This window comes from Cibotium barometz, chromosome 53 (genome assembly GCF_041138505.1).
Source record: "Cibotium barometz isolate CiBa-2024 chromosome 53, ASM4113850v1, whole genome shotgun sequence".
Taxonomy (NCBI): domain Eukaryota; kingdom Viridiplantae; phylum Streptophyta; class Polypodiopsida; order Cyatheales; family Cibotiaceae; genus Cibotium; species Cibotium barometz.
In genome coordinates, this window is record NC_141098.1 from 4,146,815 (window position 1) to 4,171,638 (window position 24,824).

Consider the following 24,824-nt stretch of genomic DNA (forward strand, 5'->3'; position numbering starts at 1 on the left):
TGTTGAGTGAGGAGAAGCCTGGCATTCCGGACAGTGAAACAGAAAAAAAGAAGGCTTTTCAAAGGATCGAAGGCATCAATCCACTCCCACTCTCCTGGATCCCACTGAAGATATCCGATAGGACTGCCACCATATAACCACAAACACCAAGAGCCATGAGTCACTATCTGAGGAGAAGGGTCAATGAACCAATGCTTCCCCAAACGACCAACAATCCTCACTAGACTAAGTCTAGTATCTGGGATGATCTCCTCCATACATCTCCTCAATCTCCCTCCAGGCATGATAGAGTAAATAATGCAATCTGTAGCCTCTTGGCCAGGGAGAGCAATGACTTGGAGAGGTATGCCTTTCCTCGATAAAACTTCAAGCCAACTTGAATGATAATCTCCGTGAAAGGTCCCAAAAAGCCACTCATGCGGAATAGCTGCATCAATCTGATCAATACGGATGCGAGAGCCCCTAAGATGCTCAATGGATGCAGCTCTTCGATCATCCGAAAGACTCTTAAAGGTCTTCCAAGCAAGAACTGTGTATGCACATCTCTCCCATCTTGACCATTGCATATAACGAGATGCACCAACTGGCCGACCAACCTCATCCCTAATGAGCTCGTTCCACATAATAGGTTGTCAGTCAGCCTCATCCAAAGACCTAGGAAGCCTTTGTCGCAAAAAAGATCTCATGCTTCTCCATGCTCTGACAATGGCTGCAATAAGAGGGGAAGATGGTGCCTTGATATCAGCCTCTGTGAACAAAAAACGTGTACTGGGCATCCAGTCTCTCCCGACCTTGGGTGTACATCCGGAGATCTGAGACAAGAAAAAATCCTTCCAAGGCTCAGTGCCTGGTAGGAAACCTCTGACCACAAGTTTGCAAAGCAACGCGCTACACTGAACATCCGGATCGATAATATTCAAGCCCCCCTCTCGTTTGGGCTGAATAACTCTGAGCCAAGCTACCCTGGCATGAGTGTCTCACGTGCCATCCAAACCCGACCAAAGAAAATTGCGAATCAATCTCCGCAATTGGCCAATGCACGCATGAGAGAAGCACCAACAAGAGGCAATAAACCAAGCTGAGGCAAGCAATACCTGATTAGCCTCCGAAGCTCTGGAAGCTAAATCTAATCTCCTGCAGCTCCAATGGAGGAGCTTCTTCCGGATACTCATAAGTACCGGAGCAAACTGCTGTGCGCATGATAAATATCATTCCCAACTTGGCATCCCAAATATCTAGCAGTGCATGCTCTGCTGATCCAAGTAAAACCAAGCTCTGCACCCCAAGCAACTCTTAGTGAATCACTAACCCAAACCTCAATCCCGAAATACCAGCACTGGAGTGGAGAAAGATGCTCATGGCCTCTACAACTATGATATATAATAATGGGACTAAAGGGCAGCCCTGTCGTACTTAGCGAGAAATCTGAAACCACTCTCCTCTATCACCGCAACCGAGCACTCTATTGTGGGCATCACAATACATGCATGAAACTCCCTTGATCCATCTCTGAGAGAAGCCCATATGGCTAAAAGTACCCTCAAGGAAGTCCCAATCCACTCTATCATAGGCCGCCTCAAAATCCAAGAGCAGAATGGCTAAGCGCTAATTGCTCGCTTTAGCCCATTCGACGGCCTCCCAAAACGAGAAAATGTTATCAAAGATGCTCTTGCCGTGTAAGAATTCACTCTGAGTTTCATGAATGACATCCTGCAAAATAGGCTGCAATCTGATGCTCACTGCCTTAGCAAGAATCTTATAGAAAGTCCCAAGTAAGGTGATAGGTCTCCACTGGCCAATCAATGTCTTATCCCCGCTCTTAGGAATAAGATAAATAAGCCCCTCAATGAGAGAAGAAGGCATAGAACCTGTGTCCCACATCTCCTGCAGAGCCGACGTGATCTCAATCCCAATCTCATCCCAAGAAGTAATGAAAAAAACAGGGGAGAGGCCATCCTCCCCTGGACACTTACCATGAGGTAAGGCATGAAGAGCATGACTGAACTCCTGCATAGAAAAAGGGGCATCCAAAGCGACACACATGTCCTCAGTGATCAAATGTGGCAATGCATTCCAAACCTTCGTCTGTGCCTTGTGTCTCAAATCAGAGTGCGGCTTAGCACTAAGAAGCTGACGATAGAAATTAGTGACAATCTGTCTCACCATAAGAGGATCTGAGTGAAGAGTGCCATGTGAATCTGGCAACTGCCCGACACTATCTCTGGCATGAGATGGGCCGTGAGAGGCAAAGAAATGTTTGTTACATCTGCCACCCATCTGTGTCCAAAAGGATTCCTGGGCATGGAAACGATACTCCGCGCGCTGCTCAAGAGAGTGATGAAGTTCTGCTCTAATAGTACATAAAGAATCTGCAACCCATTGAGCATGAGGATGTTTCTTGTGCTCTTTCTCTGCAAGAGCAGCCAATCTACATCTAATAGCCCTTTCCAAATCCAAGGCATCTTGCCTCTTAGACAGGGCACATGTGTGATAAAAGTCACTAATATCACAGAGAGCAGAGGCCAGGCTTTGAGAGGCCAGTAAGAAATCATGAGATCTCCAAATATCAAGCATACGACGCGATAGCTCTCCATCTGAAAACAAATGATCAGGGATGCGTACATGGGGTGCTGATCCGTGGCAATTCGGATCTCTAATACATAAAACCACTGGGCAATGATCCGATTTAGAGGTGCCTATAGCAATAAAAGTATGCCCACCTCTATCAAGCACCCAATCATCCACATAAAATCTGTCTAACCGTGCATAGATACATCCTGCATCTCTTCTCCTATTAGACCATGAATAAAGAAGAGTGGATGGACTCCTCAAAATGTCATCCTCATGCCAACAATCTCTGCCATGAATGGAGAGTATAAACCTCTCCCAAGACGCTCTTTCAAGAGGATGCACCAAGCCCTCATGTCCACCTCTTTTATCCGCTGGCATCTCAACCATGTTAAAATCCCCACCAATAATCCAATGGTCGGCAAGAGGCATCAGTGTAGTGAGAGATTTCCAAAAGGCAATTCTCTCACCTCTATGGTTAGGAGCATAGAGGTTGAGAATACCAATGCATGTAGTACCCCGCATAAGAAGGATACCAATGCATGTAGTACCCCGCATAAGAAGGATCCACTGCGCTCTCGCAGGTAAAATGACACCATGTCCAATGATGCAAGGCAAGATCAAAGCTGAAACAGAGATAGAGACACCACCCTTGGTACCAACAGCTGGTGACCAAAAGGTGTCCCGAGAGAAGCTTGCCTGATCTCCCACACTGGCTAGCATCTAGTTTATGCTCTTGCAAGAGCAATACATCCATAGGTCCACCTGTGACTGCACAATGAAGCTGGGTTTTTACAATTTGTTTCCGCCGATGCGGAAAAAAACCCCAAAGACCCTGAATGTTCCAAGAGACAATCCTCGTAAGAACTCAAAGTAGGGCCGACCAAATCTCGTGGTCGATGAAGGACCCCTTTAGAGGTGGAAGTACATCTCGCATAGGTAAGGGAGGGAAAATCTGACGATGTAAACCTTACCTCTCTCTCCGACTCCGGGGAAAAGCCAGGGCTAGTCCTCAGAACTAGAGAGGTATCATGACAATGCGAATGCGCAACATCATCCTCAAGGGTACAATCATCTTGTAACTGTAATGCAGCATCCTCTTGTGAAGGATCCAGATCATGTGCCTGCAAAGCCTCATCCTCCAAAGAAAGGATCGATATCTTGTGAGGCAAGAGCTGCATAGGGGTTAGGGTGCTCCACAAGGGGTGTGGGTGAAGGGGCAGATACGGGGGTCCGAGGGTGCCTGCCCGACTGCCTTTGGGTAGCAAAGGCAGCGGGGCAGGCAGGGGCAGCAGAGGGGCAGGCAGATGCTCCATTTTTGACCCTCATGCATGACCTTAATCCACTCCACCCTAGCACGTATGATATATGGCAGGAAAAACATCTTTCTCGGACCCAATGGGAATGGGCTGCCCTTCAGCACCTTCGACGCTGCTTCCTCGTTCGCCATCAAAGTCCACTTGGAAGAAGCCTCTCCCAGGCAACCTCACATCTTTGAAGTGGAGTGTGAAGTCAGAGGGCAACACGCGAGTGCCCAATCACAGCCTAGAGACAGGATGTATCTGACCCGAAGATTTTGGCAATGAGGATCATTTTGGCATCTTTTTCAATCTCTGCAAAGAGGATCACGAGCTCAACATCTGTAAAATTAATGGTTCGCCCGGCCCGGGGGGAGGGGGGGGGGGGGGGGGATTGACTAGCCATGATGCTAATCTGAGTGAGAAAGGCCGAATTGAACACAAGGAAGAACTTGCTGATGCTGAGGCTAGACGGGAAAGGGAGGGGAAAGGCCCAATACAAGGGCCGGGCAGCAGGCCAAGGTAGGGCAGCAGGAAAAAGAGGCAGGCAGGGGGAATGGCAGGCAGCAAAGGGAGCGATGCAGGCGGGGATCTTTACATGCTGTTGAATTAATATCTTTGCCTTGGGACTGTACTCATGCTTGGAAAACCATAATCGGAATTCCTTTATGATCCCAATAATAGTTAGGCAAAGATTCTTGGGGTTCAACTGTGCATGGTGAGTTTGGTACAAGTTCAACATTTATATCCCAGATTTTCCATAGGGTCCTCAATAAACACTAAATTAATTTTCATGGCTTTTGGTATCGGAGGTTATGGTGTCTGTGTTTGGTTTACTGTCGTGGTTAGTCCCCTGGTGAAGCTAGTATAGAAAGCAATATTCTTTGGTATGAATGGTAAGGAATTTGATACTCTAGGGTAACAACATAGATTTGCATCATGGTTACCCCTTCGAATATAACGATGTTGGGATGGCCGTGACTACGGTAGGCCAAGCCTAAGCACAAGTGGGCCACGGATTAGATTACCATCAAGAACAGGAAGACGAAAGTTCAGGTAGTAACAGTGGCATCAAGAGAAATGTTACAACTGTCAATTAGACCAATCTATGCAGAAGGACTAAATTGTTTGAAAGGAGAGGATGGAGATGAGGAAGAAGAGACCCTCAAGGAAACTCCGGATCTACTCTCTGTTTGAGGTGGACTGGATTGGATAGTGTCTCAATATATACTCCACCAGCTGCATACATCACGCATGTAGTAGCTCACAGTAGCCCATCTGTTGGATGAAGCGAGTGGGCCAGAGGACATCAAAGCCTTATATTTATCAAGACCTTTTGTGTTGCACTAGTCATGTCTGATTCCAAGGGCGTTAAATTAGCAAGCAAGTGATTCAGAAAGCATACCAGCCAATTGGAGGCGTTTTGAACAAACTTTGGATAGATGGCTAGCCTTGGTACGAGCAACTTTCCTGCTTCCGCCGTTGCTGCAGCCAGGTGAGATAAATGCGGCCACGGAGCCTACATGAAGGCAAGTTTACCTATTTACAAGGAAGAGTTTCCCTGAAATCTACATATGAAGTGTCATTTGAAAATTGGCAATACCTCAGGATTTACCCAGTCCTTTGTCACTGGTGAAACTCCCCCCCAGTCATTGATGCCTGCTTTTATCAACGTGATCCATTCCCTTCCATTACTTGACCCTTCTCTGCCAGAGTTTCATACTTGTCATTAGAAATGCATAAAGTTAACAAAAAAAAAGTTGATCACAAATCCAAACTTAAACTGATCAAAAAATTACAACTTACAGCCTTGGAGTTAGGTTTGGTGGAGCTTGGATGTTCATAGAGGGTCCAAAAGCCAAGCGTGCCATTGCAATGGTCCACTGCAATTCTGCCATAGATGGTTCAATAGCATGCTCCATAAGAGTCCCTTTTTTTGCGCAAAAGTTCTGGATGATCAGTTCTTGTATGTGTCCATATTTCTTATGAAGGTTGCGGAGTTCAAGCAAACTCCGCAACCTCTCCTTTCTATTCTCTCCAATGCCTACCAGCAGTCCAGATGTGAAAGGCACCTTCTCTTCGCCTGCCAACCAAGCAATCTGTTATGAACTTATCCTTTTGGCCATCTAACTTAAACAGATAAATGAGGCGAATCATAGGATGGATAGCACAAAACATTTTGTGTTATGCTATGTGAGTCTTCCAGTGGCCAACTCTTTTTTCTCTACAAAACACTAAAAAATACATTTTCAAATGTCGAAACATCACTTCTTCTTCCCCAAAGAAGACGACTTCCACTATATATGGCAAATAGTACACACACTGGAAAACATTCAAAAAATAGGTAGTCATTCATATAAAACAAGGAATCGTCACAATGTAGAATATTGTTAGCATAATCAGTGAATAAGCATCCCCAGAAAAGCCTTCATGAAGGCATCCTCTTGATACACATAGCTTTGAGTTCCTCAATAGCTCTAGCATACCTAGCCCTCAAATATGATATGCTATCAAACAGAGTACTGCCTTCTCCTCCTCTCCACCACCACCCCTCTCTCTCTCTCTCTCTCTCTCTCTCTCTCTCTCTCTCTCTCTCTCTCTCTCCTCCTGAGCATGATTCAACATCTTCAGCAAACAAATTCAGCCTTGCAAAATGAACTACATCAAACAAAACATCTTTCAACCCTGGAGAAACAGATTAAGGAACAACAACACGAAAAAGAAAACAGGGAGGAAATCACACAGGTCAATTTACTTGATCCACAGCCTAAAGAAATTCTCATTAAAGAAGTAATATCACAGATTAATGAAGAGAAAGAGCAGCAATGGATTGCAAAAGAAATTAGGGTGGGTGGTTTGTCTGAGGGTGGGGAACAGGTGGAGGTATTGGAGGACGAGGAGATTGCGAATGATACTTATGTCCCGGAATGCGAGATTCTACAAAGAAAGTTGTGCAAAGCTATCCCTTTCATCGACATTGGAGATCCCTCAGTGGCAATCAAAGGAAAACATGTGGTTTTGAGGTAAGCAGATATGAAAGACAAAATTAAAGTCATGAAGCAAACAAGGTCACTTAAGGGAACGAAGGTGTGGATGGCGGATGAACTCACAGCCACACAACTAAAAAACAAGAAACAAGAACTCAATAAAGTATACGAAGCAAGGAAACAAGGAAAATGGGCAGTCTACCGTGGAGGTAGAGCTGTTATTGCAGATTTCAGGACAACCAAACATGGTAGTAATGAAGAGTAGCTGCTAGAGAAATCCTTCATGTTATCTAGGATTCTCCTACGGTCGTGTAGGGAATTTGAACTATTTCTAGTTTTATCTCTATTTTCATTTTGTTGCCCCCGAAGTGGAATGTAATCACATGGATGTATCTGAGTAGTCCTATAGGTCGGATGTGGCCTCTAAAGGAGACTACAACAAAGGATCAGGACCATATTAGCACGGCATGGGAGACGTCCAGTCAGAGTACTCACCATGGAGGACATTGAGGATATCCGCTATCGACCGATGAGAGACATCTTTGGATAGTGATGTGTATGATGCTTACCTTTGTTGCTGGAGTTTTCCTCCCAGATGTTATCCATTAGGAGCTCCTAGTACCGTACTTTTTCTCATAGTTGTTTCAGTTTCAGTTAGTTGTTTAGTTGTTTTTAGCTCTTCTTACACAGACATTGTATCAGATCCACCAATTGTTGTAACCTTTTTGGTCTCATAGGTCATTTTGCCCTTCTGAAGACGTTAATATATCATTTCATTTCATTTCTCTCTCTCTCTCTCTCTCTCTCTCTCTCTCTCTCTCTCTCTTTTGTGAAATGGTGTTTTATATTATATGTAAAAATGTACATCAGCCACACGGCTCACACAGAACCTATGGCCCCAAAAAAACCCCCACAAAAGATCCTCTAAAGGATCATGACCATGCAAACCTGTACACTAATAAGAAAGCCTCCTTGCAAAATAAGCATCCCAAATAAAAGCATCAAAGATGAGCCAGCCGAGCCGTCGTAGACCATAACAAAATAACATCTGCATCCAGTAGAGCTGAGCTAAGAGAAGAGAAGAAAACTGCCAAAGTGGCAAACCGCAGATACATAGAATGTGCCTATGTATTCCAGACAAGGAATCAAAGATGAACGCATTCCGTGTAGTCCAAATATGCCAAAGTCCTGTCCATCTAAGGAAATGGAATATTGTAACTTGGTTGAACACAATGCTAATCAATACACTTAAATACACTAAGATTTGAAGGACACTTGCTCATATACAAGAAGTAAATTGCTGAATTGACAAGAGACACACAATGAGCCGGAACGGCCGACCCCTCCCTTGAGTAAATTGTATTACTATTGGAGAAATTCAATACATAGCTTCACGGGCATCCATTGCCAAATCCTCCATGCCAATGCATATGAAATTCAGCATTTAGAAAACAATGGTATGTCGATGTAGATCACCAAGGAGCTGCCTTGATGCCCGGCCCGACTTCAGTGCCCATATTCTCTACCATTGGCTCTATGTTCTACCAAGCAAGGTAGCAACATCTTCAAGAGCACATAGGACAAGAGAAATACTACACAGGGCGGCTAAACAAGGAGTCCTGCCCTTCTACTGAGTAAGTAATGACAACACATTGTCCAATTAGCTTACCAGTCTTCATAGAAGTTGTAGCAAGTGGAAGCCTTCGCGTTGGAAGCTTTAGAAGTGTTGATATCTTCGATTTGCCGAAATCCTTCGCGACAAAAGTCTTCAAGAGGATGAAGGGAACCTTGGGAAAGCTTCCCCTATGGTTCAACTTGAGAAAGGAAGGCTGAAATTAGGGTTCAGCAAAAAGACCAGAAATTACAGCAAAAATGAGAGCTGTTTTGCTGAATTTCAATCATTGGGAGTGAGTAGGAGAGTGATTAGCACTTGGAAACACTCTTGGAAGCTTCGAAAACACCCTAGCAAGTTTGGTATGGCTATGGAGAGCTTGGAAATGGAGAAAAATGGTGGAAAAACAGAGTTTTCAGCCTCCAAAAATCCTCATGAAGAGAAAACACGAATTTCTCTTAATAAGTAAGTGAATTGGGATCCAATCAGGTGAAGGGACATGGGGAGATGCCCATTTATGAGTAAAAGGGGAGAATCAGGTCCTAGACATTGAGTCTTGTCCGCCTCGGGACTTCAGTGAGTGTGAAATTGGAAGAGGTCATAATTTATAAGTGACTTTTGGACGCCCAAACTTTAATGAAATGGGAACGCACTCACTTATAAATATTGGCCAAGTCCTAAGGGCTATTTGAGCCTAGATTGGGTAATACTTACCACCTGTTCACATGCCACACAACCATGTCAGCAGACAGTTTCACACGCACGGTTCACGGGCGGGCATCCCCTTACCCGGAACTACACATTGGTCAAGCAAGCATGAAAACAGCACGCAATTTCAATTGCAAGCAAGCACATAAAGATGCTATGCAATGCAGCATTGGCATGAGCAATTTCCGTTCATGAAACCATATAAGACCAGGCGTTTCCAGGCAAGTATACGCAATACCAGACCCAGTCGAAAGCCAATCCTCCAGGCATTTCCGAGCATGTACACAAAGGCACAAGTCCCAGCAGAAAGCCAAGTCCTCCAGGCGTTTCCGGGCATGTACACAAAGGCACAAGTCCCAGCAGAAAGCCAAGTCCTCCAAATATTCCGGGCATGATAACATCAAGTCCCAGCGGAATATCATATCCAACTATACAGCATGACACGTGTCAATCACCTGCATAGGCATATTCCATAAGCCATGGACACCAATCCAATATGTACATAGTGTGAAAGCAAGAGTGAACCATTTGGGTGGCCAAATGGTGACATTCCCTCCCGCTTCTAAACAGTTGTCCGCAACTGAAATGCATCCAAATATGTCTGAAGCACATGCGGGCAATCTTTGAAGAACTCTTCATCTACCCATTTAGCATCAATGGATAGATAGTTTAAGATAGTTCTTAAACTTGACAAGGTAACGCCTCACAACTTTGCCTCCAGCAAGCTTGCGTTCCTTGTGATACACAATCTGCTCTGGCTGCAAGATCTCCTCAAGCTCATCCACTTCTGGTGGATCCTCAATAACCATTTCACTGGGCTCCGGCCCTACATACTTGGGAAGGAGACTCACATGAAAAGCATTGTGTATGTGCCAATGACTAGGTAATGCCAATCTGAAAGCCACTTCATTGATCTTCTCGATCACTCGAAAAGGCCCATAGTACCTGGTTGCAAGCTTAGGATATGCACCCTCTTTGCCAGGCCTCTTTGCAAGTCTTGCTTTCTCAAATTTCAGCAATACCCAATCATTCTCTTTAACATCCAATTGCCTTCTATGCTTGTCGGCAGCCTTTTTATGCTTGTCTTGTGACCTTGCAATGGCTGTCCGCACCTGAGCAAAAGCAATATCCAAGCCTCTTACATACTCATCAGCTGCAAATATCTCATCCTTTGTGCGAAGGATGGGTGGCAAAACCACCTTACCATAAACAATCTCAAACGGGGCCTTTTCCGTAGATGCATGCACCGTGTTGTTGTATGCAAATTCCACAAGCGGTAAGTACTTCTCCCAAGAAGACTTCTGATCCGCCACATAACATTTCAAGAGATCCAACACGGCTGAATTTGCAGCTTCACTTTGCCCATCCGTTTGAGGGTGATAAGCTGATGAGAAGTACAATTTGGTGCCCATATTATCAAATAAGGCCCGCCAAAAGAGACTTGTAGTCCTGGGATCTCTATCCCCCACAATGGACTTCGGCATTCCATGATGTTTGAACACTTGTGCAAGATATATTTTAACCATATGCTCAGCTTTGATGGTCTTTTTGACCGGCAAGAAATGAGCTTGCTTGCTAAACCTATCCACAATTGTCCAAATTGCATCATTACCCTGTTGGGTACGTGGCAAGTCCATAATGAAATCCATTGTAATACTTTCCCATGGCTGCGTGGGAATAGGCAATGGCTGAAGCAAACCTGGTGCCTTTTGCCTATCAAATTTGACCTTTTGACAGGTGATACATGCACGTACATGTGCCTCTATGTCCTTCCGCATACCTGGCCAAAAGAAATACCGCTCAATCATGTGCGTAGTAGGCATTATGCCTCTATGACCAGCATATGGAGAAGCATGGCACTCATCCAAAACCTTTTGCCTCATGTCAGACACCACACATAGGCAATTATCTTTCATGAGATAACCCTCTTTGATCACATATGAGGCATGTACATGACCAACCATCAAATCAGTCCAAATAGTGGCAAAATCAGCATCCGTATGATACAAATCACGAATGGTAGACAAGTCCCCATGAGAGGCAACCGAGATAGCTGCTACATACGACTTTCGTGACAATGCATCGGCCACTACATTCTTCTTTCCCGGGGTGTGCAAGATCTGAAAATGAAACATAGAGAGGAAATTGGCCATCCTCATATGCTTCTCTGACAACTTAGTTTGAGTAAGAAAATACCTCAAACTCTGGTGATCTGTCTTCACAGTGAAATCAGCCCCAAGAAGATAATGTTTCCATATAGTAAGTGCATGAATTACAGCCAAGAGCTCTTTCTCATAAATGCCAAGAGATAGCTCTGCATCATGCAATCTACGACTCTCATAAGCCACGGCATGTTCCTCTTGATTAAGGACAGCTCCTATGCAATTTCCAGATGCATCACATTCCACACAAAAAGGCTTTTGTAAATCCGGAACGATCAACACTGGACCATGAGTAGTTGCATCTTTCAATTTGAGGAATGCATCTCTCTCCACATTAGTCCATTTGAACATGGCCTTCTTCTTTGTCAAATCATTCAAAGGAGAAGCAATCCATGCAAAGTGCCGAATGAACCTGCGGTAGTAAGAGCATAATCCAAGAAAACTGCGGATCTCATGCACCAAACTCAATTCGGGCCAATTCCGAATTGCATCAATCTTTGCAGGATCCATCCGCACTCCATCTTTGGACACAATATGCCCAAGATAATGTATCTCTGACAAGAAGAACTCACTCTTCTTTGCATTTATGAAGAGTTTATGCTTATGGAGCTCTTCAAAAATAATAGCCAAATGAGCTTTATGCTCTTCTTCGGTCTTCGAGAAGACTAGGATGTCATCAAAGAAGACACCTGTAAATTTCTTGTACCCACGGAATATGCGATCCATAATTCTATTGAATGTAGCCGGGGCATTTGTAAGACCAAAAGGCATAACAAGATACTCATAAAGCCCAAATGTTGTCCTGAAAGCAGTTTTGTGTACATCTTGAGACACTACACGCACTTGATGATATCCACTCTTGAGATCAATTCGGCTAAAGCATGCCGATCCATCCAACTTGTCAAGGATGTCGTCTATGCGTGGAATCGGAAACCGATTCTTGATGGTAAGCTTATTCAAAGCTCTATAATCCACACACATACGAAAGGATCCATCCTTCTTTTGAACCAAGAGGACGGGTGAACAATATGGAGAAGAGCTTGGCTGAACCAAACCCTTCTCAAGAAGCTCATTCACTTGCTTCATGATCTCCTCTTTTTGGGATGCACTAACACGATAGGCTGGCCTATTAGGTGGTGAGCTACCCGGCACAAGATCAATGCGATGATCTTCGGGTCGTACAGGTGGTAACTCATTTGGTAACTCATCAGCAAAACAATCATTGTGCTCTTGCAAAAATTTCAGCCTATCATTACAAAGAGTGTTTACATGTACGTTATTGTTCTCAACAGATCTCGTACAAAAATCAAGTACGCAAAAATACTCTTTTTCATTACTTTCTTAATTTGTACATGAGATACAAGGGGAATGGTATCACCCTCTTCACCAGCATCAATTACATGTTCTCGGCCTTTATGCATGAAGGTGATCCTGTTAGTCTTGTAAGCCTTGCACGGATCAATACGTGTATGCCAAGGCTTTCCAAGCAATACATCACCGCCATTCAAAGGCGCCACAAGAAAATCCTCATGATCCACATAGCCTTGAATGTGTATGCGCAACTTGCCAAAAATAGGCATGACCTGCACTTCTCTACCAACAAAGGCAGCCCCTGCTTCAATTTGAGGACCCATGTCCTCCACTTCAATACCCAAAGCAGCTGCCATCTGAGTGGATATGAAATTCTCCGATGCACAATCATCAAACATGAACAAAGCGGGTTGATCTTTGAGCTGTCCCCAAGCTTTACATACAACCCTATCTTTGCTATCATGTGAACTGTTGCCCTGCACATCCGGAACCATATGCACATTAGGCTTCGGTACATTAGCATTTTCAGCTTTGTTCTTCTTATTTGGGCATGCTCTTGCCATGTGCTCAGTGCTGCCACAAGTAAAGCATTTGCCTTCACGCATATATTGCTCCTTCTCAGCACTAAGACCAAAGTTTGCCGGCTTATAAGGGCGCTTGTTAGCAAACTTATTTTCAGCTTTTGGACCTGATTTGGCTTGGTTTTGGTCCCTTTTAGGTGGCTATCCATCATTTTGCAAGTTTTGGACAGCCCTCTCTTTGCCTTGAAATGAGGGTTTAGCCTTACTGGATCGACTCAATTTGAGTTCCAATTGCTCGGTGTGGCGGTGGCGGCTGCGATTAATTGGTGTAAGGTATGACCAGGATACATTTGTAATCCCGCTTTGTACACGGGTTGCAATCCCGATTGAAACCTTCTCTTCCTTTCCGCCTCGGTGACATGCATAAATGGAGACACCTCCAAGAGTACTTTCCAAAACTTTTGTACATATGCATTTACCGATTCCCCCTCATTTTGCTTTACCCAATCCCACTTCATTGTTATCTCATTCAATGCATTGGGAGACAAGAATTGAGCATAGAACCTCTCCTTGAACTCTTTCCATGATCTAACAGGATTCGGTGAGAGCTTCTCCGTGAGCCACCAATGGGCAGCAGTGCCTTTCATGAACATGCTTACATGCCGGATCATGGATTTCTGAGTGAAATCCTCATCACTGAAAGCAATATCAAACTGGGCAATAAAAGCAAGTGCCTTTGATGCATCATATTCTCCATGATATGTGTCAAACTTCACAGATTTGTCTCCGGCTTTGAAGTCACGAGACTTTGATGCATGTGTGTGCATCTCAACATGTTTTCCCCCATGTTTGTCCATTGGGACAGCTCCTGTGTGACTGGCATCATTTTTGGACCAAAAGGTGATGCATAAGGCATAGATACATGTGCCCTGTAAGCATGAGGCATGGCTGGCCCCTCAACATGCATTGATACATTTTCAGCCATAACTTCTCCCTCACGAGCACACTCGAAGGCATGAGTGGCATGAGGGATACGCGGAATACCTGCACCAACAGAAAATTGCAGCCCATGTTGCATGTGTTGTGCATGTACATTTTCAGCCGGCAATGACATTTGACATACATTTTGACCACTGCCATAAACATTGTATCCTTCACGGGCTACATGAGGTATTCCTGCATGGCGTGAAGTCACTGATTGTTCCTCTCCCATAGCATGGAGATTTATCCTCTTAGACATAAGTTCTTGTTCGGGCACTTGTGGGGATTCCAAGACATGTGGGATGGTTGCCTTTTCTGCATAGGCATCCTCGGTACGAGCCAAGTATGCACGTGCTGCATCCCTCGGTTGCATGTGCAACTCTTGAGCAATCATTGCCATTGCATGATCCATATAAGATTCAGCTTTCTTGGCCTTCAAACGGTCATGTACCAATGGATCCTCGCGGCAATAGAGATTCAATTCTTCTTGTTGTGCATGGAGAAGAGCCTGCATACGAGTAAGTTCAGCCCTAAAGACTATCGACTCTTCTTCTTGCATCTTGTCTTTGCCGCGGGACGGCTGTCCCACATATTCATGTTCCCTATTGTACACCACATGAGTTTGCTCATCCTGTAAAGCATTGGAGACATGCATTTCATTGTCCCTGCCTCTTGTATTAGCATCTCCAACATTCATTGTATGGCTGTCCATAATGTTCTAAGTGTAGAGATAGCTAGTGTTCACGGTGATCGTCTCTCACGACAGAAGTGAAAGAGAACCGTATGCTCTGATACCAATGTAACTTGGTTGAACACAATGCTAATCAATACACTTAAATACACTAAGATTTGAAGGACACTTGCTCATATACAAGAAGTAAATTGCTGAATTGACAAGAGACACACAATGAGCCGGAACGGCCGACCCCTCCCTTGAGTAAATTGTATTACTATTGGAGAAATTCAATACATAGCTTCACGGACATCCATTGCCAAATCCTCCATGCCAATGCATATGAAATTCAGCATTTAGAAAACAATGGTATGTCGATGTAGATCACCAAGGAGCTGCCTTTATGCCCGGCCCGACTTCAGTGCCCATATTCTCTACCATTGGCTCTATGTTCTACCAAGCAAGGTAGCAACATCTTCAAGAGCACATAGGACAAGAGAAATACTACACAGGGCGGCTAAACAAGGAGTCCTGCCCTTCTACTGAGTAAGTAATGACAACACATTGTCCAATTAGCTTACCAGTCTTCATAGAAGTTGTAGCAAGCGGAAGCCTTCGCGTTGGAAGCTTTAGAAGTGTTGATATCTTCGATTTGCCGAAATCCTTCGCGACAAAAGTCTTCAAGAGGATGAAGGGAACCTTGGAAAAGCTTCCCCTATGGTTCAACTTGAGAAAGGAAGGCTGAAATTAGGGTTTTCAGCAAAAAGACCAGAAATTACAGCAAAAATGAGAGCTGTTTTGCTGAATTTCAGTCATTGGGAGTGAGTAGGAGAGTGATTAGCACTTGGAAACACTCTTGGAAGCTTGGAAAACACCCTAGCAAGTTTGGTATGGCTATGGAGAGCTTGGAAATGGAGAAAAATGGTGGAAAAACAGAGTTTTCAGCCTCCAAAAATCCTCATGAAGAGAAAACACGAATTTCTCTTAATAAGTAAGTGAATTGGGGTCCAATCAGGTGAAGGGACATGGGGAGATGTCCATTTATGAGTAAAAGGGGAGAATCAGGTCTTGGACATTGAGTCTTGTCCGCCTCGGGACTTCAGTGAGTGTGAACTTGGAAGAGGTCATAATTTATAAGTGACTTTTGGGCGCCCAAACTTTAATGAAATGGAAATGCACTCACTTATAAATATTGGCCAAGTCCTAAGGGCTATTTGAGCCTAGATTGGGTAATACTTACCACCTGTTCACATGCCACACAACCATGTCAGCAGACAGTTTCACACGCACGATTAACGGGCGGGCATCCCCTTACCCGGAACTACACATTGGTCAAGCAAGCATGAAAACAGCACGCAATTTCAATTGCAAGCAAGCACATAAAGATGCTATGCAATGCAGCATTGGCATGAGCAATTTCCGTTCATGAAACCATATAAGACCAGGCGTTTCCAGGCAAGTATACGCAATACCAGACCCAGTGGAAAGCCAATCCTCCAGGCGTTTCCGGGCATGTACACAAAGGCACAAGTCCCAACAGAAAGCCAAGTCCTCCAGGCGTTTCCGGGCATGTACACAAAGGCACAAGTCCCAGTTGAAAGCCAAGTCCTCCAAATATTCCGGGCATGATAACATCAAGTCCCAGCGGAATATCATATCCAACTATACAGCATGACACGTGTCAATCACCTGCATAGGCATATTCCATAAGCCATGGACACCAATCCAATATGTACATAGTGTGAAAGCAAGAGTGAACCATTTGGGTGGCCAAATGGTGACAAATATCACAAGGTGACTGTCCGAAGTAATGACTTGAGGACAAATCCCAAATATCCACTGATGAGCCGAAACAATAGACCTCTCTACTGCCTCCCAAACGCAAGAGACAAAAGACCAAATCTGACGGGCCACTGGACAACTCATGAACAGATGCATACCTATTTCAGTGCATGTCGTGTAGAAGAAGCAAGAGGCCAATGTAATTTTACGACGGCTGAGCTGATCCCGTGTAGGTAACCCTCCCACCAACATCCTCCAAATGAAACCTTACCTTGGTAAGGGAGTTTAGACTGCCAACCACGCATAGGAGTTTTCTGCCACCATGATTTAGACTTGTGCAATCCCCACACCTTATTGGCCTTGGCTGAAACCCAATCTTTCTCTAATACGAGCTTATGATAGACCTGGTTAGCTGAAAGTGATATCAAGTCACCAGATTTACATAGTGCCCAATCAAACCAAGGCGAATTTGCAGATGGCCGAGGCAATGGAGTAAAAGGCTCAACTGCATGCATGATGTCAACCCATAGTGGCTGAAATGTCCGAGGAACCCTAAAGTGCTGCCGAATACGAGGAAACGAATATGGCCTGTACGACCAGGTATCATAGCATCTCGGATTCTAACCAAGCCTAACCTGACCATGCGGTTGAGTCGTATGCGTGAAGCATCTCTGTCTGGCCAAACAATGACACGCGACTCCACAAATGTTTCGAACTGCAAAGAGTTCAAAAGTAGTCTTTCATGGCCAGGATCCCACCGAGCCAATAGTAGAACTTCATGCCAAGAAAGGAGAATATGCGATAAAATGTGAGATGAGCGAATATGGACAGGATGAGCCGCATTCAAAATGTCCCACCATGAAGCTTGCACACGTGTCCGTCCATGTGACAATCCCTCCAACTCAATCAAGTCACGAGCCATGAATACCCAAGGCTGCTCCTACAAACACATATCCTGAAAAAGCGCCCACCTATGCGCCACCATATGCAAGCGGACATCCAGTAAAGCAGCCCCACCCATTCTTTTGGGCGTCGTAATGTGATTCCAAGCTATCCATGTTTGACCCATAATATTTCCTTGCTTCTTCCACAGCATAAACCGAATGGGAGCAACCAAACGGAGAAGAGATTTGTGCGTCCAAGGTAGCAAAGGCAAAAAATAGGAAATCATGCTAAGCATAATAACCTGAACTACCTTAACCCTCACGTGCATAGGCCACCCTTGAGCTTTCCAATACACAAATTTATCCGAGATCCGAGCAGAAATCCAAGCAAGAAGCGCTTGGGGGTCCACATCCACACCCACCGGATACCCAAGATGACGAACAATGTCTCCTGTATGCGCCACACGGCCTTGCCACCCTAATGCCTCAAGATCAAATTCCGTGCATACAATGAGGGCTGATTTTGTTGAATTTATTTTCAGCCTAGAAGTCAATGCAAAATTATTCCAAGCTTCCATTGCTCGATCTATATTGGCTTTTTCGGCCCTAAGAAACATAAAAGTGTCATCCGCAAGGACTTTGAGCAACCAATTGCTTGCCATGAGGGAGATGCAAACCAACCACTTCACCATGTGATGCCATAGCATCTAGGCGAGATAACATAGGATGAGTGGCAATGGCAAAGAAAAGAGGGCTAAGAGGACAGCCCTGCCAGAGAGAACGGGTGAGAGAAATACCATCCGAAAGTCCTCCATTGAGCATAATCCGCGTGATAGAGCCAGAGCCAAGTAAATGCACCAAATTAGCCATTTTGGGACCAAACCCATGGCTGTCATTAACTGAGAAAGGAAAGACCAGCTAACATGATCAAAAGCTTTTTCAAGACCCAACTGCACCATCACAATCTCTTGCTTCTTTGCCTTGGCATAATCCACTCCAATTTGAACATTAAGAATATTATGCAAAATATTCCTGCCATGCACAAATCCATATTGATATGGATAAATAAGAGTAAGAAGCACCTTCTGCAAGCGATTGGCAAAAATCTTTGTAAAGATTTTATACATAATACCCATAAGTGAGATCAGGCGCCATTGAGCCAAAAAAGTAGGCGAAGGGACTTTGGGCAACAAACGAAGTATGCCCAACTTTCAATCGGCAGGCATATATCCATTATCCCAAACCCTTTGACAAATAAGCGTCAAAGGCTCTGCAAGCTGATCAGCATATTTTCGAAAAAACTCATTTGTCAAACCATCCCAACCAGGGCTCTTTCCCATGGGAAGTTTGGAGAGAACAGCTTACACTTCCCCTTGAGTAACAGGAGCATCAAGCTGAACCGCCACATCAGGGTGAACTTGATATCGTACTTCAGCAAACAATGACTCCCTTGCAGCCAGGACAGCCGGCGAGACATCCTCTCGAGGGGCAAGCAAATCTTCATAAAACCTGATGCAATGCTGAATAACCTCACAAGATTGAGTAACAAGGTTGCCTTGGGCATCCATCAGCCTAACAATATTCTCACGCATATGTTTTTGATGCAACTTATCATAGAAGCGATGAGATTGACAATTAGCACCCCGCAAAGCATCAAGACGTGCAAGTAGTTTAAAGCGAACATATTGTGCTTCCTGTACCCTAGATAGCTCCTTTTTCAACCATTCTATGGCATCCACAACTTCAGCATCCATAGAGTCAGTAAACATGAACACCTGCAAGCCCTTTAAAAGCGACTCAAGAAGAGCCACATGCTGTTTTTGTATAGAGGCATTAGCAAGACTATAATGCCGCGCTAATTTCCGAGTGTTGGTAAGGAACACTGGCCAAGCATGATAATCAGCCATGGACACTCTTGTGGAGAAATGTCGTATCAACTGACGCATATAAATATCAAAAACTTCATGCTCCAAAAAAGTGTGATTTAAGCGCAAAGGCAAGCGTCCCAACAAGCCTTTATATGCATCCACAGGATGACAGACCATTTCAAACACAAGCGGCCAATGATCCGACAAAACCTGTTGATGATCAACCATCATAGTAAGAACCTCTGGCAAAAAGAGATCTTGATGTAAAATATACATCCTATCCAATCTAGCATAAGTGCCCCGAAACTGTTGTGAGGCATAAGTGTAACCCCTTTCATTTGGATGCAACCAAGACCACATGTCTTGTTTTAGCGACCTTGCTGCAAATTGGAGACACACATATTAAAGTCTCCCATCACACAAGCCAGGATGAGAGATTGAAAGAGCACACAAGTCATTCCACAGCAAACGACGTGCACGAGCATTATTTAGAGCATACACCCCTAACAACCATAAAGGCGTATCATCCCAAACAATCTGTATCACTAGAAATCTTCCATGAATATCTTGAATCACAAGAGAAGGCTGAAACTGTGAACGAACAGCAAACATAACACCTGACTGCGAAGCAGGATGTCCGCTGTAGAAAACATGAAACCCCTTATATACATAGGCTTTGCCAGCCAACTTATGCTGCTTATGTTCAACTGCACACAAAACATCCCAACCATGACAAAAGGTTGTACGCCAAAGCCTGAACTGCTTTTGGCGCGAAGAAATACCCTTTACATTCCATTGTACAATTTTCATAAGCCTTCGAGAAAAGGAATCAACAAGGCCGTGTACTAGGCCCAGGACAATCTGCCAAATCACGAACCCTTTGAAGCATTGCATTTTTAGACATGGTATTTGTGATCTCAGACTGCCCTTGGAGTTCCCAAGCACGTGCCGAAGGGTAATGACCATCCCATGGCGAGATGACCTCACCCTTCGAACCAAACACAAGAGGCAATTGTTGTTGTGCTTCTTTTGTTAGGCGACTTCTAATAGGATAGCGTTCTACTCTATCCACCCCAAGAGCCCCTGTACCTTGAGAAAGTTGGCCTCCCGGCCTCTCAATCCTAGTCTGTTGCTGGGCACCTGAACCCAAAGGGCGACAAGCATATGTATGTAAGGGCCCCTGATGAGTACGCAAAGGCCCCCGCCAAACAGCATCTGAGAAACTGCAACAAATCGTGTCTTTTTACCACGTACTTCCACCCATGGCTGCTCAACCTCATTCTGAACATCCACATGTACATCCATGTGCTACATGTACATCCATGTGCTGGGCATCATGTAAAGGAGCAACATGCTCATCTTCCACGGGCATCTGCCCATCAACGATATCCTTGGTAGCAACAACTTGTTCTTTCTTAGGACATTCGGAGACAAAGTGGCCCATCTCACCACATTTGAAACAATGTCAGCAAATGTATCCCACCTGAATTCATACATTAAAGGTTGCAGCCTAGCCATATTGACACGCAAATGTGTCGGCCTAGGTCTCCCAGTATCCCACAACATGCATAGACGATTTCGGTTTCTAGATGTCATTCGAGGCACCACCAAGACATCACCGATACCTCGCATGAGACCTGGTAAAACACGCCAAAACATTGGTGGGAATTGTTTCACTTCAACCCAAACTGGGCAAGCCTGGCGCAACATATCTTGGTACTCTGCCATAGGCTTCCACGGAACCACATGAACCAACTGCCCATCCAAAAAGAGTGGCACCTGCTCCAAGACTGCCCTACGGGCTTCCGAAGTGCGAAAAAGTATTTCATAAAAGCCTCTCGGACCATCATAAATCTCCTCAAGTGCCTCAGGCGACACCAAGCGGCCAACCATGCTCTAAGACGAGGCAACAACGGAATACGCCCAGTAAAGAAGAAGATAGCAACACGATCATGAAAATCTGCTAGCTGTTGTAGCAACAAAGGAGTCTCCATGCATACATCAGCCACACCACCATTATCTACTGCAGCCATTTGCACGCTATTTGCCTTCACATATTCTTGCAGAAGCTCACCAGTGATCTATAGCAAACGTGCAAACTCCAAAGAAGGTACCTGAGAACTTTCCTCTGCATTCTCTCCAACATTCACCGGAGTGTAGCTTGCATCAACATCAAGTCTTTGACGTTTTTGTTGCTACGAGGCATCTGAAGCATGATCCACATCCTTCTCGATCATCTCCTCAATAAGATCCATGTTAAGGCTATTGGCAGCCATGCCACCAACAGCAGCAGCCGGGTCATCCAAATCCATGTACAAAAGCAAAGAAAACCCGTTCTCTCAAACCCTAATTCAGCACCTGAAAACCCTAATTCAGCAGCTGCAAACCCTAAATCAGTAGCTGCAAACCCTAAATCAGCACCTTCATAGATCGATCCAAATCAGAATACGTTAATACCTGTACACATACCCTCTCTCTCTCTCTCTCTCTCTCTCTCTCTCTCTCTCTCTCTCTCACACACACACACAATCAGAAAGGGATGTACAGAGAAGAGAAACGAAAGGAAGAAGAAGACGGGAAATGCTGCAGATCACCGGGGTCGCAGGACAAAGGATGCAGGTGCGCAGCAGGTCGCACATCTAACCGACAAGTTGCAGCTCGACAGGTTGTAGGTCACAAGTCATAGGCGTGCAGGTCACACAGGTGCACACAGGCGCATAGGCGAAGATCGCACAGGTAGCAGCTCGCAGAGGCACACACAGGCCAAGGTCGCATAGGCGCACAGGCGAAGGTCGCACCCACACAGGATATTGAGGAGATCCGCCAGTGTCCGATGCGGCACATATTATGAGATGGAGGTACCTCCATAGTGTACCTTCCAGTTCCAGTTTCATTTTTTAGGTGCCAGTAGTATCATCTTTATTTTTTCATTTTCTGGGTTTTTTTATCCAGACATTGTATCAGATCCACCATGATGTAACTTTTGGTCTCATAGGTCATTATGGCCTTTTGAAGACGTTAATATAACATTTCATTTCATTTCATTTCTCTCTTCCCCCCCCCCCCGGCTACTGTCGCCGCCGCCTTCTCCCCGATGTTCTCTGTTCGCTACTGTCGCTGTTCGCTGCTCCTCTCTCTCTCTCTCTCTCTCTCGCCTCTGTTCGCTATTGTCGCCACCACCTGCTCCCTGGGCCGTCTGATATTCTCCCTGGGCCACCCCTACTCGCCGCCGCCTTCTCCTCGCTGTTCTCTGTTCGCTGCTCTCTCTCTCTCTCTCTCTCTCTCTCTCTCTCTCTCTCTCTCTCTCCCCTCTGTTCGCTACTGTCGCCGCCGCCTGCTCCCTGGGCTGCCGTCTGATAGCCCCTCGTCCTCCCTTTTCCCACCCAGGCTGAGCAGGGTGCCCCACCAGTAGTAACCGAGGCCCTATTCCAAGCAGTTACCTTTTTACAGCGGCTATGGGAGCTCCCTCAACATAGGTACTCCCGATTGGCATTGACCTCATCCATACAGCTGGAAGAGGATGGAGACACTCATTGTTGGTACACTCAGATGAGATCACGGTTTGACCTACATGGTTTGCAAATAGAGGCACTGCCACCCTTTCAGTACAATCTGGATTGTCCATTTTTGGATCTCACCCGCTCAGAGCAAAACCGCGTGATCAGGATGGATATCATCAGAGTGGACACAAAGAGGGCATGGACTAACCCCTTGAGCCCTTGGGCACGAAAATAGCTCATTACAAGAGCCATTTTCTACACCTCTCACCGGATTATTTTATCACCCGCCCGGCGTACATGGATGTACACCTATCACATGGGATACGTTGTGCCATTGGACAGATCCGGACCTCATCACACCAGCTGCGGATTGAGACAGGGCGATATGTGCATCAGATCGTGGATGACCGCATTTCTCAGCCATGCTACCAGGAGGTAGAGACAGAGGAACACTACATGTAACGATGTACAGTCTATTATGAGTTCCGAGGGAGATATCACTGCCTCTTCCAAGAGGATTTTGGGCCGTTACACAGGATCATGGAGTTTGAGGATCAGAGATGCCTGGGATTGTTTCTACTTGAGACTTGCAGTATGGAACTACAATGGAGCATTGAGACTGGATGTGGGGACCTTTGAGGACAGCTTCAGAGATAGGGACATCATCTTCTACTCGGAGACACATCAGCCCCCAGGCAGCACATTACCGAGAGTGGCGGGATACAGATGGGAGATGACTTGTAGACAGGAGGCCCATTCGAAACATGGTGGTCGCGGATCTGGAGGAGTTGCAATTCTTTTTAGAGAGGAGCTTCAGCCACTCATCCATGTTATGTGCCGTGATGAGAGCGCGAGGTACATGTGGGTCAGAGTGAGGGCAGATGAGGGTAGACCCCTATACATTGCTATATGTTACTTTCCACCCAGCACATCTCATTATGCAGCGCCCAAGGGGCAATCTCCATATATAACTCTAGATGAGGACATATGGGAGTTCTCTAGGGAGGGAGATGTTATCATACTTGGGGACTTTAATGCTCGAATGGCTCAGTACCAGACCTCCTTCTTTGACACTTCGGAGGAGATGTTGAGAGAGAGAGATGTGGAGGAGATGTGTTTGACCCAGAGATCACAGGATGAGGTGGAGTGTACTGAGTATGGGAGATACCTCTTGGAGATGGGGACTGCACATAGGCTGGCCATTTTAAATGGCCTAGAGAGGTATCCACTTGCCAGTGGCTTTACTTGCTTTCCACACAGACATGGGGCCAACACAGTGGATTATGTTTTAGCCTCGCCAACCTTCATCGCGAGTATCCAGGATTTTGCGATTGGCCCCAGGCCCATCGGAGTTACGGGGGATCATGCACTTCTCTCCTTTACGGTGGATTTCCACTACAGTACCCGCCAGGTTGGGCAGTCCTCCTATCACCCGAGATATACCTTCTACAGAGAGACTGATGGAGTATACACTGCAGAGATCTACAGCTTGTTGAGTGTAGAGGATCCACAGAGGCTTTACATACAGCTACAGCGACGGTCTTCCCACACGCAGCCCACAGTACGACCACATCCTAGGAGCATGCCCCAGAATAGCTGGTATGATGATGACTGTAGGGAGCTCAGAGCCCGGTTACAGAGAGAGAGGTGGCCACAGGTATTACTACATATAGACAGTCACACATCATCTTCCGATGCCTCATTCAGCGGAAGAAGAGAGCATTCTTAGCTCGGCTGGAGAGAGACATGTATCAGCTGTTTTTGAGTCAGGATTCTGGGGAGGCCTGGAGATTGCATAGAGAGCACCCCCCGCCTCCGGCCATTGCCTCTCCAGATACATGGGGCGAGTATGCAACCTCCCTCTAAACAATACCAGAGCAGCCACCACTACCGAACCCTCCCAGAGCCTTGTCCACCCACTTCTACCTTCTTCACAGCAGAGATGGTTAGGAGGGTCATCACAACAGAT

The 24,824-nt window shown here is 45.4% G+C and overlaps 1 protein-coding gene across 1 annotated transcript in view; it reads right to left on the reverse strand.

Moving 5' to 3' along the window:
- LOC147608200 (uncharacterized) overlaps positions 1–24,824 on the reverse strand; it is a 138,396-nt gene that overhangs the window by 80,568 nt on the left and 33,004 nt on the right. The window contains 3 exon segments of the mRNA XM_086789112.1: positions 5,272–5,385; positions 5,470–5,572; positions 5,673–5,949. Coding sequence (XP_086645238.1) covers positions 5,272–5,385; positions 5,470–5,572; positions 5,673–5,949 — 494 coding nt within the window.